Here is an 18885-nt window from a genome sequence, read left to right on the forward strand (position 1 = left end):
TGTTATATCATCATCATCATCATCATCATCATCATCATCATCATCATCATCATCATCATCATCATCATGCCCTTTCTCCCAGTTTAGGACTCAAAGCAACTTACAATATTAAATTAAACTGGTAAAAATCCACAAGATACAAAAGTTAAAATTAGATTAAATAATAAAAAAATCAAAACCATATGAAAATACGTATCATTAAAATACAGCAATTTCTTCAGAGGGGGTTTGCCCTTGCCATCCTCTGAGGTTGAGAGAGTGTGACTTGCCCAAGGTCACCCAGTAGGTTTTTATGCTCGAGCGGGAAATTGAACCCTGATCTCCAGAGTCGTAGTCCAATGTCCAAACTATACCACACTGGCTCTCTCTTACTGCCTGCTCATGAAACTATTTTATTTTTCAAGCAATGCTTATTACAGTTTGCGTCCAATCATATTTTCTCCAACTCATTTTTATCCTTCTGGAATTTGTTCCTTGGTGACCAAAATAATAAGAATTCACGTGTTTGGGTGGATCCACAAACTGCTGTTGAACCCGCTTGGCCTCCAGCAAAGGTGGTAACAATGGCAGGTGGGAGGGCTGTTTTCAGGCTTAGGGCCATGTGCTGGAACCTGTGACAAGAGCTAAAAATGGGAGTTCAATTTGGCACAGACAGGAAAACCACTGTTCTTTAAATATTAGTTTTTCAGGAAGTGCCAAGTTAGGCCTGGGTGGAATGTCAGAATTCAAAGGAGTTTGGGATCAAAACGACAGGGCAGAGTGTAAAGATAGCATCATTTCACCTTTCTGTTTACTCCACACGGGACAAATGCCAGAAGGGAGGGTGATATTAGCCTGTTGCCTTGGCACAGGCTCTCTTGCCTCTTTTGAGACCTGTTAGAGGCAAACAGGCTTATTGTGACTTAAGAGATGTGTGGCAAGAGCCTGCTTCATCAGATGCCTCTGGTAAAGGGAAGCCTTGTTCACAGTGTAATAAAACGATCCATGATCAGCCTGCAACATTTTGCTGCCTGAGGCAAAGGACAAGATGGAGTTGTCCTCCGTTCTATACACTGACTAGCATCAGCAGTTGAACTTTATTTCAACAGTGGCAATGGGACTGCAGGTCCATTCACACTACAGAATCAGTGTGCTGTTATTCTACTTTTACTGCTGTGGTTCTGCCTCATGAGATTTTGGGATTTGCAGTATAGGGAAAGGCATTCAGAACTCTCAACCAGAGCATTCTAGTGTCTCATCAAACTGCAAAGCCCAGGATTCCAGAGGTTAGAACCATAGTAGTTAAGATGGAATAATTGCACTATAATTCTGTAGTATGAATGGGCACAAGGTCTTGTATGCACCTAGGGGCAATGAACTAGTTTATGATAGACTGAAAGACAAGGCCTTTGGCATGATAGCCTTGTCTGCCAAAAGGAGAAAGGCAAAAGGGTTCAAGCTGAACAGCCACTTACCTATATAAACTCTAGAATCCTGTAAGTTTCTTATGCATATATAAATTCCCCAGTAAAAGAAAACGGACATTTTTTTGTCTGATATGGCTAGAATTCTGTAGGTTTCTTATGCATGAAAGAGAAAGGTTACACCCAATTCAAGGTTGTGTGGGGTCTTAATTGGCGTGGTATGTTATATTACTCTCATCTTTCAAGCTTATTCTACTGTTCATGTATGTTTGCTTTTTTAAAAAAAAAATAACTAAGAAGACATAAACATTTGTTTATTAGGAGCAGACCATTCAGTTCCAGTTCCATCTTACATACAGTACCCTAATAGTTCCTCTTTGCGCTCTAGAGTGTGGTTAGTGGTATGAGCATTGGACTATGACTCTGGAGTTTCTACCAAATCAGGACAGTTGGAGGGTAAGGTATTCTTAACTCCTGCAGGACTTTCTTGTTGCTGACAGATGCATCCCAAAATTGTTCTTTTGCCATTTTATGAAAATATCTAGGATGTTTAGAGTACAAACTACCCACAACAGCAGGACCAAACAAGTTATTGTCTGAGGGAGGACAGAAAATCATCCTCATATACAAATCAAGATACATAGTACCTAGTGTGGTCAAGATGGCAGAAGTTATTAATGAGGAAGAACACACAAGCTGGGAAAGGCTGCAGCAGTTTGCTTTTGCCTGAGCCTAGTGGAAAAGGCAAGGTTCCACCTTCTCCTTTCCTCTATTTCCTGACCAATTTCCTGTTCAATGGAAAGGATTGTACAGGAAACTTTAAGCAAAAATGTTCACTAAAAGATAAATGCAAAACATAATTTTGCATTTATGTTAGAGGGAATATGACATAGCCCTACAGAATCAAGTCACATTCATGCATTAAATGTTGGAAAGATAAGCTTACCTGATTTTCCCCAGCACTACTGTTATTCTTTTGATCAGCCTGTAAGATCTTATACATAATAATAAAAAGACAAAGTTGAAAAGGCAGTTGCAGTACAATGAAAACAATAATCAGCATAGAAGGTACAGAACAGTTTTCTTGGATTTGTAAATGCTACAGAAGGAATGTATGTAATATGAAATATAAACATCTATAAAAGGAATATAGATGATGTAATAGGCAATAAAAGTTACTGATTTATTAATTTAAATGTGTAACCTAAGTAAATGCTTTTTGTATTTTGCCATTTTACTATTCAGTGACTGACCCTTTAGCATTTGATACTTTAGGCCATCAGGTCTTCCTCATGTAATATATACTTTACTTCTCAAATCTTTCAGAAACTTTTCATACAGAAATAGCCAACAAGTTAAAAACATGAAAAATTGTTCATACCTGTGCAATGAATCACCAAACAATTAACATCTGAGCAGAGGACCAGATGTGGCACGATGACACAGTAATCACATAATATTGGAGTAGAAGCCTTTTACACATGCTCCATGAGGTTTACTGAATAGGGCTGCCAAGTCATGACTATTTCAGGCCCTGAGATTTTAAGGGTCAAAACCTGACACCTTAAATGTTATAGAAAGTGGGCCCCAATGGTATTACCTGGTGGTGCCATTAAGCATGATGCATTAAACATCAACCGCAGCTGCACAAGGTAAGCTATTTAATTTTTTAAAATTCCAAGTCTAACAAATAAGGAAAAATATATATACACACACTTTTTAAAACAGTGCTTTTGCCCAGAGATTCCTCCTTCTTTTCCTGAGAATTGGAAATGATGGGCTGGCAACTATATTACTGAAGCCTGGAAAAATTACTAAACCATACTATGTGTTCCCTGCAAAGGTCTAGATATGCACATCTCTGGTATGTTGCCGGGAAATGATTTAATTTCCCAGGCCATAGGTTGGAATTGTTTCTGTACATTCACTACTTTGTTTCTGTGCAGTTCCATCAGTCTTTAAGTTTAATTCACTATAAATACTTGCTCAAGCTTAGCAAATTTTCATTTTGGGGACTATGACTCCCAGAATCCCTAGGCTAGCTGAGCATTCTAGAAGTTGTATTAAATAAAGCAATATTTCCAGGCCCTGACTCTTCCAATGCAAAAACATTGTTTCCATATGATGATGACATATATACCTTTCCAACAGTGCACACATCTGACCTATGATTTCTGTTAATGAACGGACAATAACATTTTTAAAAGAATAATATTAAGAAAAAGACTTACTGGGGCTGTCCTGGTAATTGCAACAATGCAAAGAAACACAACCGTTCTCTTCATCTTCATTGGCAGGCACAGCCTGACCTTACAAATGGGCTGTAAATAACCAGATCAAGTGATGAATTATAATGCCAATGAAACAATATTACACACACAAGGATGTATACAGGGCTGAAGGCGGGAGCAAAATCACTGGGTCCCAGACCTCTGGCAGGCCCAAGCTTCTGAGGTCCTGAACAGTGAATGAAGCAAACAAAACAGTACATTATAAAGTAACATAACCTCTTATATTTCACAGATGATAATAGGGAAATGTGTGGCTGAGTAATGTCAAAATGTGGTTAAATGGGTATGGCAAGGCTGTAAGAGGGCAAATACTATTAGAGAGGAATTGCCCACAAAACTACTATTTTAATTAGAGAAACCTGAAAAATTATTTAATGAGTTTCAGAAAGTCTGAAAAAATCAAATCCAGTCAATCAATAAATACAATGCTTGGTCTGTGAGTGTGTATACATGGTTGACAATAAATGTTATATAAAGCTTTATTATAAAATCTAGTTGCCCTTATCAGATCCTGCTGAAAATTACAGCTTTCTGTGAGATCCATGATTACTCTTCGTTCACACCCACCCTCTCATTCCAACGGACATTATTTATCAGGTCATATCCCAGTTTCCTCCTAATATTCCTGTGGTCAACCAAAGCCAATCTTTGCCTCTGTCTATTTCACAGGCTTGTTGCTGGGATAAAAAATGGAGGAAGGGGAAGAAAATGTACAATTCTTTTACCTTCATGAGATCAATGGAATGAAATTACTTAAGAAACCTACCATTGGTAAAGATAACAACCCATCCCTGTCATACACAAAGCCATATATTCCAACGACCTCTTACATTGCACTTAGGCTGCAATTCTGTACACATTTAGAAGTGAGTCCCAATGAACTCACTGAGGCTTACTTCTGAGTGGATATGTGTGCCTGATTGCATTGTAATGTAAATAGAATATTTTAGAGGGAAAAAATATCTCTCAAAATAAGTGGACAGTGAATCTCTCAGGATGCTAAACTTATACAAGCCACAGTTTCTTTCTCAAGGCATTGTGTAGCCTTGACGCACATGCAGCAGATTAGTAAACCAAATAAATTGTGTGGAAGCAGGGACATCATTAGGTGGGTGTAGGGGTTGTGGACTACACAGGGTGACATTTTAAAGGGAGTGAACACCAGCAGCCACTGGTAGGAAGAGACTATATTTGGGATCTGCTGGTAGGAAAATGAATTGCCTCCATTTCCTGCTCACCCAGTAGCCCCACCAGACTCAAAAAACGGTTCCGGGCAGTAGCATTAGACTACCCCCACCAGCAGTCACTGGTGGGAAGTTGTTGCCATCTAGGCCTTGTGAGGCTGCTGGCCGGGGGGGGGGGGAAGCAGCCCCCCCAGACCTAGAAAAGGCTGCCAAGTGGCAGTTACATCCCTGGGGGCAGGGAAATAATCTAAAATTCATTAAATCATTAAAATCTCTCTCTGTGTATGTTTGTGTTGGGTGTACAGTCCTTGGGGCATTGCAATTCAAAAGAGATCCTTTCAAGGAAAACCCCACTTAATAGGTTGCTGCAGTTATTCTTTATTTGGCGGGGGGGTGGGTATTGCAAAGCTTTCCCTAACTGCAGCTTTTCTTGTTTTTTCTTTTCCCACTGGATGTACTGATAGGGTCAATACTCTATTCTTTTTGGGGTGGGAGTGGGTGAGGAATGGCAACAAGGAGCAAAGTATTTAAATGTTGTTAATTATTTTGAAGTCACCTGCAAATTAAGTCACTTGCAGCCAGCTGTTTAGAGGGGAAAGGAAAATCTCAGGCTTTTAAAGAGGAGTTTAGATACTAGATTTGTGGCTGCTGAAGGCTAGAAAGTGTCTACAAATGTCTATTGCTAAATTTAGGGAGAGGCGTCCAGACATGCATCTTGGTCTACACTCAGTGCCGGCTTGGTTCTCAATTACCATGGATGTGTGCTAAATTTTGCATGGGGATTAGAACATTAAACAACAGTGAACTGCAGCAAAATGCTGCGGTGTGGACTTCTCTTATTCAGGGGCTGAGGAAGCAAGTCAGAATGCAGAATTTTCCAAATATTTCATTTTGTCCCCATTCTCCCCAGCTTTTCCATCCCTCCCCAGTTAAAAATGTATCTATTTCCACACCACTTATCTCCTTAAAAATGTTCAAGACTAACAATACAATAAAGCAATGTAATAGTATAATAATGTCATAAACCAATAACAATATAATAAAAACAGTTTACAGATTTTTTTTACAGCAAATGGTGGAAATCATTCCTACAGATGTTGTTGGGATGAAACCTCCAGCATTCTTCCCCATTTTCATGACACCCACTAAATGAAACAAACAGCCCTGCTTCCTTGACAAATTAAAAATAAGACATCTTTTCAGTTAAAATTCAAGACAGCTTACTCTCCACTGAAAATCCTCATTTACTGAAAGTACCAGCCCATATACAGTAATATTTCTCAGTTGCCATTTCTAAGATGTTCATTGATGGGAAAACATTAAAGTCCTGGAATATTTTCCCAGAAGAGGGCAGAAAAGGAAGATTAAAGTAAATTTGTATTTTACAATAAAAACTACACTTGATTCTTGCAGTCTCTCACTGAACAGAACGAAAGATCACATTATATCTTTGCAGCTATCCAAGTATTGCTTTACTTTATTTTTTTAACATTTGAATTGGACTCGAGTCCACAATCACTTATGTCACAATAAATCTCTTATTCTTTAAGGCACTACAAGATATTTGCCTTGTCTCAAGGAAAATTAAGCAGCTCACGGTCTAGTTCGATGATTGCTTACCTTGACGCTTGAGCAAGTCACTATGTCTGAGCTCCTGAATCACTGCAACAAGCTTTGTGGACGCTTTGTTTGTCACCTTTGAACCTGCTGAGATTTAAACTCAGCTTCAGTAAAATACTAACCAATCATTGCTCTTGGGGTACTGTGAGACGTATCTTTGGTGGTGAAGTACATATTAACCGCCCACGTTTCCTTGACAGAACAACTGGCTCTCATAGTCCCCAAAATCACTTTGGTTCCAGTGTGACTAGACTGCTTTCCTTCTACTTAATTAAAAAGCTCACATGAAGCCAGTTTAGCCTCTCTTAAATATATAGAATCAGTTGACTCAAGTAACCATCAGGGCTTGCAGACACAGTGACCCAGGCGTTTCTTTCCCCATTGTGGTCTTTACAGTCTCCCACTTTCTTCTTTGAATATGATAAATGTGCTTTGCTTGGGAAGGGCATTTGTGAGACAAATGGTCATGATCAAGGATTGCCTTGTTGGTGTGTCATGATATGTTCACACTTTCCTGACACAAATTGTTTATAAAGTAATTAAATTGCAGGATCTCAACAGTTTCATCCATCAAACCTGTTTGTTTGGGAAAGAGGGCCCACTACATCTCCAGATTTAGATCGCCAGACTTATCTATAGATCTAGATCTCTAGAATCCCATCTTGGGGAAAAGGTGGGATATAAATCCAATACATACATAGGGATAACTGTTTTATCGGAAATTTCTGGTAACTGCTTTTTGAGTAAATAAGTACACGGCAGTGTACAGTTTTTTAAGAATTGCATACTTTCTGGTGTTTGTACATGTCTATTTAAATGTTGTTCTTTATATTATACAGCTCCCTGAGGCTGAGATCCAGTATCAGAGGCTATGATGTGTGAGAGCTCTGGTGCCATGGTAAACTACAATTCCCAGAATTCCGTAGCATTGAGCCACAAATGCAGCCCTGGTTCAACCTATGGAATTATGGGTTTTTAAGTTTAAAGTGTGGCATTTCACATTTGTAGCCAGAAAGCTGCACTGCTTCACCAAACTCCAACTCATAGGATTCCATACGATGTTGTCATGACAGTTGAAGTGGAACCATAGTGCTATAATTCTATAGTGTGGAAGAGTTTTAGGTAAGATGGCAACTAGAACTAGGAAAATATTACAAGGGGGGGAGAGAATAGCATACAGAAAATATGCATTCAGTAGTTGCAACACCATGTCTGGTAGGTCTCATGTGCAGCATGGCTGTACTTACAGGAGACGTGCTATTCGGGTTGTTTTTTTCCAGACCACATGATGTCCAGTGAAAGGCTTACTCCAATATTTGAGGATTTCGTTTTTCTAGTCCTTGTTCCACTTCTGTCAGGGCTGTAGAAGAAGAGGGCTGAGAGGGCACAGAACCGATTCATTCAACAGCCTAATTAGAAAATGTTTTGCACATTGTCCAGAGATGAGGAAAGTTATCAGAAATGCACTTCTGTCTTTGGAGTATAATGTGAGAAACAACTCTCAATAACAGATATATTGATTATATTTTCATTGCACTGTCATATCGGTTTGATACTATTTTATGTTGTTTGAAATAGTCAGGAGACAAATTAAATAAACTGATCTATATATCTTATGGAATTCTATGATTGGTGAGATACTAAGAAGTATTTGCTACAGAGCTGTACTTTACTATAGTACCTGAGCTTTCTAGCAGAGTACTCTATCTAAACACAAATTCCAGGATTCTGTAGGATGGAGCCATGAGAGCTACAATGGTTTCAAACTGCTAGCAGGTGTGTATTGTAGGTACACTCTCCATCTTTGCATATACCTGTAACAAAGTGGAAGGTGAGAAAATATTCCATTTATCTCCAAAACCTTTAACCAGGATATTCTTTGCAGCAGCTTAATTTTAAAAAGCAATGCAGCTGAATTTCAGGTATGAAACATCTGTTTGTCATCCAGACTATGGGCAGAGTGTGGTCAAGTGCATAACAATTACTGGACCACACAATTCTCTTGCTGGAAACCAAGACGTTGAGTAGCAAAATGATACCTAAGAGAATCCTTGTGGTTGTGTTTTATTCCCATGGCAGAAAGTGGTGGTGGGGATGCAGGGTCTCCTTTATATAGGTTGAGCTTCAGTATCAAAAAGTCAAAGATTTATTGTTTGCCCAATTAGGTTATTAGAATACCATCCTGTGATAATATTGTATCTATAAACAAGAATGCCAAATGAATAAATGAAGCAGAAACAGAATCAGCTTGTTAAAACTCAACACAAAATTTTAAACGTTCAAATTAGTAAACTGGATGATAATTAATTTCTAGTTCTCTTATGGCTTGAAAACAAAATTCAGCTAAGGATCTGGTGTGTTGAAGGCAAAGGTGGAATTCTTTGCTGATTTCATTCTTGAAAGAAACAATTTTCACAGGTTTCTTCCAGCAATGCATTCTTATTTGCAGCTCGGAGAATATTCTGTGCCAAATTTACTGATTTCTTGTGTCTTCAGAAAAGAGAAATACTATTTTCTATGCAGAGGAATTCTGTTTCCTGCACAGAAAGTTCTGCAGTTAGTGACTTATTTTGTACAATGTTGGCACATTTATTTATTTATGCACAGAAAACAGCATTTTATGCACAGTGATTAATATTTATGTTTTCTGCATTTTAAAAGTGCAATTTTGGGTGTAGGCTGATGGTATGTTATATATTCTTATCTGCAGGCTTGCTAGTTAATTTTCCCCTCTTACCTTTGTTGTTTGTTTCCTTATTTATCTTATTTGTTTGCTTTTTAGGCTATTTCTATGTTATGCATGCATTAATTTGATGTGACATCAGTTTCCTGTCCATTTTGGCAATTGTTTTATTTATAAAATGTTCCCCTACAGCTGCCTATTCCTGAATCATTTCACAGTCACTTCAAATGAGATAACACAGTAAGTGAAATGAGTTGGCTAAGAAAAATGAGGAAAAAGGAACCGCTTGTGCCAGTAAACTCTTCACTAACCTTTAATAACCTTTCTAAATGCAGTACTAAATCCTAACATGAAATCACTTATGACTGACTAACTGAAACTGCTAAAGAGGATAATAATCCAACTGGATAATCTTACTTACATCACCTCCAAACTATTTATCACTTATATATGATAACTATCCCACACCGCTCTGAGTGACTTGGCAAATTTAAAACAAGCTACAATCAGTTTTTAAAATATAACATAGAAATTACTAAATAAATGCAACACATAAAAGCTGCATAAATCAGTTTCAGAAAGACTGAAGCAATGAAAAACCTGGAAAAAGCTAGAAAGATAATAAAGTAGATATCAGACAAATGTCACTGGACAGTGATAGTATTCCATGGGTGCTGCACTACCACTGAAAAGGCTCTCTTAGGGCCCAAATAGACAGGCTAAAATAAAGCTGCTTAGGGTCACTTTGCAGGTGTGCTGTTTAAATGACACACACATCTTAAGAGGCCAGAAGCTGCGTCAAAGCTGCGCTCCAGTCCTTAGGACTGGAGTGCGGCTTTGGCGCGGCTTCCAGCCTCTTAGGATGCATGCAGCATTTAAACAGCATACCTCCAAAGTGACCCAAAGCAGCTTTATTTTGGCCTGTCTGTTCAGGCCCTGTGGCATAGTGGTTTGAGTGTTGGAATACAACTCTGGAGATGAAGGTTCAAATTCCCGCTTGGCCACGAAAATCCACTGGGCAAGTCACACTCTCTCAGCCTCAGGAGAAGGCAATGGCAAGCCTACTTTGAACAAATCTTGCCAAGAAAACCTGATGATAGGTTCTCCTTAGGGTTGACTTAAGTCTGAAATGACTTAAAGGCACACAACACGCACATGCACACCTCAAATAATAGGAACACCTACAGGAAAGCTTGGATTATGCAAACAGTAGTATGAATGGTAAAGCTGTTCAAAGGCTAAACCATTTCTAACTGTGGCCTAGTTAAATGCTTTCTGTAGTATCAAGGTGAACATTAAACAAGAACTCTTCACACTGGTGTGTTAATTTCCTCTGTTCAGGGTGGTTTCCCTCCTCCCTTTACATAGGGAAGCATTCGAAACATACAACTGGCTCAGGAACAATTATATTTCATATATATCATATATCTACTGTTTGTATAGTTTAAAGAAATAAACCAGCATTACAAATGGATGTGTTGCAAAGGATGGAAAAAACTAAGTCAAGGCTGATGTCTGAACTAAAAAGCAAGAGAGAAATTCAGGGGCTCTAAGAGGGTAGGGAACACTCCTATAGGATGCTTTAAAGCATTCTCATAAGCGGAAATCAACATCCTTTTGGGTTTGTGTGCTATAATTATACCCCCAATTTGTCTAAATATATGAGTCCTGTGTGTAGTGGGTCAGGAAACGACACCACACACTGCTTCAAAGCCTGGAAAGTGGTACGCCTAATGTCAACAACCCTCCCAAGCAATAATTTGTGTGTTGGATTATATAATTAAATTTACATCCATATGGGGAAAAATGGCAAGGTAAAGACCCAGCTGGGAAAACATAGCATGGGAAAGAGTTTTTCTTTACTGGTCAAAGAGGGAGGCAGAGAGAATATGTCCAACCATATTTGATTTGATGAAAGCATCTGCTGAGCTGTTTTTGACTTACAAAATATATGTATGCCTTTTATGTTGTTGTTGTTGTTGTTATTGTTAATATTGGTTTATGTATAGCATCTGTATCTCCAGCATTTTTGCCAGATTGGTTCTTTGTAAAATGTATGTTACATAAGGATTTGCAAATGTTTTTGTTCTTCTTGTTATATGCCATCAGGACGGCTTTTACTTAAAGACATTCTATGAACAAGAGACCTCCAAGAGACCCTATTAACAGCCCCACTCAGGTCATGCAGAGTCAAGGCAGTCATGGCTTCCTTGATCAAGTCAATCCATCTTTATATATGGGGTGCTTGTCATATAGGGTATGCATTGTAGTTTTAATGTATGTAATTTTATACTGTTTTTATCTGAAGTTTTTAATTGTTTTTAAAACTTCTATTGTAAAGTCTTTTAAAAGGTTTTTATTTGTGAGTTGCCTCTGAGAGAAAGGCAGCATAAAAATGAAATCAAAATCTGTAAAGAGGCCTTCCACTTTTTCTGCTGCCTTCAGCTTTACCAGGCATTCCTGTCTTTTCCAGTGAGTCATTTTGCCTGATGATATGTTCAAAGTTCAATAGTCATTTTGGCTTCTGGTGAAACTTTAAGCTTAATTTGCTCTCAAACCCATTTATTTGTCCTTTTTGGCAATCCATGGTATCCAGTCATAGAATTCCCCTCCAGCATCACATTTCCAATGAATCAACTTTTTTTCTGTCAACTTTCTTCACTGTACAGCTTTTACAGCCATATCTACAGAGTGCATGTGTTTAATGGCTCTGATTTATGTTATTCCCATTCTTTACTGACAGTTACATACTTTCCCGAATTTCCTCAGTACAACAGTTCAAACAGGTGTTTCTACATCTGTAGCTCATGGTTCAAGTGTGAGGGTCTTCACCCTGCCATTTTGTGAGGAAGCACCCCAGAGCAGATCTTATGAATTATGGGACACCCACTATGTTCCTGCACACGTCAAAATGTGATGGGATTTCTATTAGCTTACCAATAGCTAACTATCTCTTTGAAAGTAAAAGAAATCTTTAAGAAACTAAGCCAATGGACACGAGAAGTGGTAAATACAGAAAGCATAATATGAGTGGATACCAACAGAGCACGAGACGAGACTCATTAGATGGGTCTAGTAAACAGCCAGAAATAACTTCCTTGATACTGGAGGAATTACGAGATTTTAAGAGAAATTTCAAACTGGAAATTAGGGAAGAGCAAAAATCTTTAAGAGAAGAAATTAGACGCGACATGCAAACGGAAATTGAGGGTTTGGCTAAAAAGATTGACTCCGTAAACAAAGAAATTGCGGATATCAAAAAAGAAGTACAGCTTAATACGAAGAGTACAACGGATCTAGAGAGGAAAGTCATTAAATTGGAAAAACATCAGCTTCAAGAAGACTTTCTTCTCCAACTACAGGAAAAAAGGCACAGAGATAAGGCCATCAAAATAAGAGGCCTTCCAGAGGTAGAGAATGAAGATCTCGAAGAAAGAGTTCTTCCAGCTTTATCCTCGTTCCTTGATATTCCGATAGATTTGGTTGAGACGCAAACGGATAAAATCTTCAGGGTCAGTTCTAAAATTGCCCAAGAAAAAGGCTTGCCGCGTGATATTGTAATTTGTTTTACCTCTACAAGGATAAAAGAAAAGATCATCCAAAAGAATTTCAGAGACAACTTAATGATAGATGATTCCCCGGTCTATATTTTTAGAGATTTACCTCTTCAGATTATAAAACAGAGACAACAGTATAAATTTTTAACGACAGGGCTACAAAGAAAAAAAGTCAACTATAGATGGTTGAACCCGGAAGGTGTGTCTTTTTTATTTAATCAGAAGAGATTCAAAATAAATACGATTGAGAAGGCGAGAGATTTCTACAGAACTTTTCTGCACCCAGACTCTGGAGGAGGGGAATCTAATGGAGAGAAGAATAGTGAAGCAGACGCGGACGAATCCCCAGTAAGAAGGGATTCGCTAGCCCAGCTTTCAGAGGAAAAAGATACCCGTCAAAGAGAAGAGAGAAATTTGAACTCAGATCTGCTTATGAATTTGGACTTGGAAGATACTCTGCTAACCCATCCAAGAACATTTGAAAACTAATTCAGGTCTATAAATTCCTTAATTTTTATTTGGGGGATTTGGGAATCACAAATGTGCCTGAGTTTCAAAGGGGGGGAGAAGCTCTAGAATTTGCTTATTTAACATAGTTTTTGGGTATCTCAAATATCTACTCTGGTATAGAATTGGAATATTCCTGGAAGATAGTAAATTCTGGTACAAAATGATGCTCAAACTGGCATCCTGGAACGTGGGGGGTATAAACAGGGAAAAAAAGAGAAAACAAATATTTCACCTTTTGGAAAAGAGAAACTACGATATACTCCTTCTACAAGAAACTAAAATAAGGAAAGGGGAGGAAAAATATTTGAGAAACCCTAAATTGGGCAATTGTTTTGCCTTGTCAAATGAGAAGAGAAAGAGAGGATTAGCGGTTTATGTAAATAGGAATTTCCTTACGAAAGAATTGAATAACGATCCCGAGGGGAGATTTCAAATAATAGAAATAGTTGTAGGTGACATGAAATTGATAGTGGTGAACGTTTACGGACCATTGGAAAAAAAAGACATTTTTTATCAGAAATTAAATGAAGAATTAATGCCCTATGATCAAAATAATATAATATTGGCTGGAGACTTCAATGGTGTAATAATGCCAAAGAGGGATAGGAAGGCGGAAAAAAAGATTAAGGACAGTCAAGGGAAACTCCCTAAGAGTTGCAGAGATTTGATACTAGAACACAATCTTGAAGACCTTTGGTCCTATAAAAACGATGATAAACCAGGATTTACCTTTTACTCCGAACCACATAAATCATGGTCCCGTATTGACTTATTTTTATTGTCTGGAATATTGGCTACAAAGGTGAAGTCAATGGAATTAGACCCTAGATCTCTATCTGATCATTGCTTGATTGAAATGAAGATGAAGGTTGGGGAAAGCCGGGAATTTTCATGGAAATTAAGGGATGAGCTACTAGGGGATAAAGCGTTTGTGGAGATAATGAGAGAAGAAATAGCCATTTATTTTAGGATTAACGAGTCACATGAGATAAAGAATAAAGTGGTTTGGGACGCGGGTAAAGCGGTGTTTAGGGGTTTATTTTTGAAAAGAGCCGCAGAGGTAAAGAGAATTAATAAAATGAAGGAAAAAGACCTATGGGAGAAACTTAAAGAGAAGGAAATACAATTAAAAGCTGATCCGGCTAATACTCAGATAAGGAATGAAATAAAAATCCTGCAACAACAAACTCAAAACAAAATTAATTTAGAAATTGCAAGAAATTTAAAGGCGTCCAAACAAAATTTCTTTGAAAATGGGAACAAAGTGGGGAAATGGCTAGCAAAGAAACTAAAAAAAGAAAGGGAACGAAAAATTATCCCCAAGTTAAAAACAGATAAAGGATTGATCACCTCCAGGGAAGGGATAATAAATGCATTTCGGGAGTTTTATCAAAACTTATATAAGACTCAAGCCCAATATAAAGAACCAAAAACGGCCTTTCAAGATTACATTAAAGGGAAAATTAAGCAGAGGATTCCTGAAGACCAAAGAGAGAGATTAAATGAGGTAATCTCGAAACAAGAAATAATTAAGGCAATTGAGAGTCTGAAGGAAGCCAAAGCCCCAGGAAGGGATGGCTTCACCCCAAAATTTTACAAGGAATTTAAATGGGAATTAGTAAATCCATTAAATAAGTTATTCAATTCAATAGCAACAGAAGGAATCTCGCCCTCTTGGGAGGCTGCTAATATCTCTCTCATACATAAGGAAGGAAAAGATCCGTTGTCAGTATCAAATTACCGCCCAATTAGTCTTTTAAACGTTGATTATAAGATTTTTACACACATCTTGGCAGAAAGACTGAAAATGATCCTAAACATGATACTGGGAAAAGAACAGAACGGCTTTTTACCAGGCAGGCAATTAAGAGACAATATTAGACCTCTAATAAACTGTTTAGAATACTATCATGTGCACAACGAGAGAAAGTGTGCGATAGTCGCATTAGATATGGAAAAGGCTTTCGATTCCTTAAGCTGGGATTTTCTGCTGGAAACTCTTAATCAATTAGGCTGTGGGGAAATATTCATAGATCAGATCAGACAAATATATAACAATCAAAGTGCGCAAGTGGTTGTCAATGGGGAGAAATCTTTAGAATTTAAGCTTTTTAGAGGGGTGAGACAAGGGTGCCCCATCTCCCCGCTCCTCTTTTTGACAGCGATGGAAATCCTAATTAATGCTATTAACCAAAATAAGAACATCAGAGGGCTAAAAAAAGGGGGTTCGGAATTGAAAGTGAAGGTGTTCGCAGATGATGTTATTTTAGTATTGGAGGACCCGATCCAAGGGATTGACTCTCTACTTTATGAATTAAATCAATTTGAAATAGTTACTGGACTGAGAGTCAATAAGAACAAGACCTCAATGTTAACAAAAAACCTTACCAGGGAAGAAGTTGGGTTGTTAGAAAGAAAGACGGGTTATACAGAGGAAAAAAAGATCAAATACCTGGGGGTTTGGTTAGTAAAAGATAACCTCAAACTCTTTGAAAACAACTATGTTAAGGTTTGGAAAGATATTCAGGAAAACATGAAAAGATGGAACCAACTAAATCTTTCGTTACTGGGGAGGATTTCTACAATTAAGATGGTAGTGCTCCCCAAACTTATGTTTTTATTACAGAATTTACCAATTGAGATAAAAGAAAATACCTTCAGGAGCTGGGAAAGGGATCTTAAAAAATTTGTTTGGAAAGGAAAGAAGCCTAGGATAAAATGGTCCACATTGAAAGACGCTAAAAAGAGAGGGGGATATTCTTTGCCTGACTTCCAATTATATTACTGGGCTTGCAGTATGGTGTGGATACAGAGCTGGATAAAGTTGGATGACCCCTTCATGTTAAATTTGGAGAATACCCAATTAAGATTTGGGTGGCACGCTTTTCTGTGCTACGACAAAAGTAGACACAACAAGGATTTTGACAACCACGTTTTGAGAAAGTCACTTTTAATTACATGGAATAGGATAAAAAAATTGTTTTACTTTAAATTACCATACTGGACTTCACCCCAAGAGGCGTTTTTTGGCAAATGGATTTCGCAGGGCAATTGGCTAACTTATAAAAACGCTCTGACTAAGACAGGACCAGGGAAAGTTAACATCAAAACAAGAGAGAGGCTTGTAGAAGAGGGCTATGAGATAACCTGGTTCAATTATATTCAGATTAGCCAAAAATACAAAGAAGATATAAAAGAGAGGGGAATTGAATCTGGATTTAACGAATTAGACGAGATACTCTGGCAATCGGATAAAAAGAAAATAACTAAATTCTACAACTTATTTTTGAACAGAACTTTAGAAAAGCTAACAGTCAAGGATTATATGATAAAGTGGTCCGAAGATTTAAATATGACAATCAGTATGGACGAATGGGAAGGGGCTTGGAACAAGACAGATAAGTTTACTGTGGGCCAGAATTTGAAAGAAAATTTTCTAAAGATTATGAACAGGTGGTACATTACCCCTTGGAGATTAAAAAAAATGTTCAAGACCTCAGATGGAAATTGTTGGAGATGCGGAACAGAGAAAGGAACTCATTTCCATATGTGGTGGAAATGCCCAGAAATTCAAAAATTCTGGGTTAAAATACATTCGACTATGCAGCAAATTCTAGAAATAAAAATTCCAATGAACCCTAAATTATTCCTATTGAACATAACTAAAGTCCTTGATCCTAAAGATGAGCAACAGAACTGGAGGTTAGTTCTCTACATGATAACAGCGGCTAGAATAGAGATAGCGCGGCTTTGGAAAAATAAAGAAGTGCCATCTTGGGAAGATTGGATGATGAGGATCAATGATTATAGAGAACTAGATATTATTTCATGTTATGTACAGAATAGAAATAACAATAAGAGAAAGGAAATGTGGAAAAAAGTCCTGATTCATTGGGGGAAAGTATGGGGCTTCGATATTTCTTTGATTGCAATATAGATTGGAAGGCAGGAATGGAAGTGAGAATTGAGAGATGGGAGAGGGGATGTAAAAGTGGTCAAGTTGGAGGGCGGTTTCTATATACGCTATTGATGATATATTATATCTCTGTTTTAACATTCCAGAGCCTAATATAGATCTCAAAAGAAGCAGAAGAATGTATAAAGACCCTTTTAGTTCTATTTTCACTATATTCGTTTGAGAGGGTTCGAGGAAAGAGTATTTAGATATTATTGTACAGAGATGTTGTAAATTATTAGATAATTTAAGTCTATTTGAAAATTGAATAAATGGTCTAAAGTGATATAGGGCAAATAGATTTAATACCAAAGTGTACTCAGATTTCGGAAATTAGCACACAGCAGAGAAGTTTTATCCTTTATTATAAGCATGGGCTATTTAAGTTTAACAATAAGAACCTCCCTTCAAGAGAGACAAGAGAAGAAGAAGGAAGAGGGGTACGAAGATGTTTTCCTTTCTGGAACATATATGAGGTCAAACTCATTTGTTAAATGCAAAATCTTCGATTGTGTTGTTTTATGTTTATTTTAAAAATTAATAAAGATCATTTGCAAAAAAAAAACAAAAAACAAAATGTGATGGGATTTCTGTCTTTGGCTATTTGCAATATTTGCAGAGCCACAATGATATTGTATTTATAATATCTGACATACAATATTTACAATTCTGTTTAGCAATTGGGTGCGTTGGATAGTTTGGGTGTATTTGATAGCCAGTGGTACTTGTGTTTAGGCAGTATATTATAGCTGACACGTATTTGAAATATCATGTCACACTATTTAGAATCTGGCAATATTTGCAGCTGACAGGTTGACATTTCGTATTTGAAATCTGCCCCACCAATCATGAGATATCAGCCAACATGTCTGAAGCACTAGCCAACAAATTTAAAGAACTCATATTTTGAATTCTAAAGTAAATTTTACAAAATTCTCACAAAATTTGTAAAATACAAATCTAATCCTGAATTTGAGATTTCACAAATATTTCCTGTTTCAAGACTGCCACTCCGACAAAATACTGACCAGCAAATCAGAAGCAAGTTGTATTTTAAATTCTGAGGCAAATTTTCACACTGAAAATGAAAATTTGAGAACTGAATCTGCAATCCCATATTTTAAATTTTAAAATAAATGTTCACACTGAAAATGCAAATTTGAAATATGAATCTGAAATTTCACACTCAGAAACAGAATATTGTGCAGGAGTCTAAATCCAGTGGGGATCATAAAGATGTGAAGTTGCTTCCCCTTTCTGAGGAGTTCCCTCTCAACATGTGTGTCATGTTGGTGGGGCCAATGGAGATAAGGCGAAAGGGTGGGACCAATGGGCAATTGCTCTTTTAAGCAATTCTGGCCCCAGGAAGCATAAAGCCTAAATACCAAAGAAACATTTGCAGTAGTCAGAGTGAAAACTAAGAAAATGAATTAAGGATGCTTGGGTGAATTGACCTCTGAACAATGCCATGTGATTTCTAGAATCTAGATTACCAGTCATCTGTGGATTGGAATGTAATTATATTTCAGGTTTAAGATTTCTTTAGCTTTGTAGTGCTCTTCTTAACTATTGCGGGGGCGGGGGGGGGGGGGGCTCAACACAAATGCCAGAATCCTGTTGTGGTTTTATACTGGCATAATTTTGGGTTACACCACTGGCTGTACTTTTTACATACTTGCACA

The 18885-nt window shown here is 37.6% G+C and overlaps 1 protein-coding gene across 2 annotated transcripts in view; it reads right to left on the bottom strand.

Annotated features, from left to right (window-relative positions):
* LOC121931339 (dentin sialophosphoprotein) overlaps positions 1-18885 on the bottom strand; it is a 60547-nt gene that overhangs the window by 5129 nt on the left and 36533 nt on the right. Inside the window, exons 1-3 of one of the 2 annotated variants that reach the window (XM_042468989.1) lie at positions 6499-6577; positions 3635-3724; positions 2350-2397 (exon numbers count right to left, since the gene is read on the bottom strand). In XM_042468989.1, coding sequence (XP_042324923.1) covers positions 2350-2397; positions 3635-3694 — 108 coding nt within the window. In that variant the 5' untranslated portion in view covers positions 3695-3724; positions 6499-6577. Of the gene's footprint in view, positions 1-2349; positions 2398-3634; positions 3725-6498; positions 6578-18885 lie in introns of those variants that run through there. The other variant, XM_042468988.1, reaches the window with a different exon arrangement.

The sequence above is a fragment of the Sceloporus undulatus genome, chromosome 5, assembly GCF_019175285.1.
Source record: "Sceloporus undulatus isolate JIND9_A2432 ecotype Alabama chromosome 5, SceUnd_v1.1, whole genome shotgun sequence".
NCBI lineage: Eukaryota > Metazoa > Chordata > Lepidosauria > Squamata > Phrynosomatidae > Sceloporus > Sceloporus undulatus.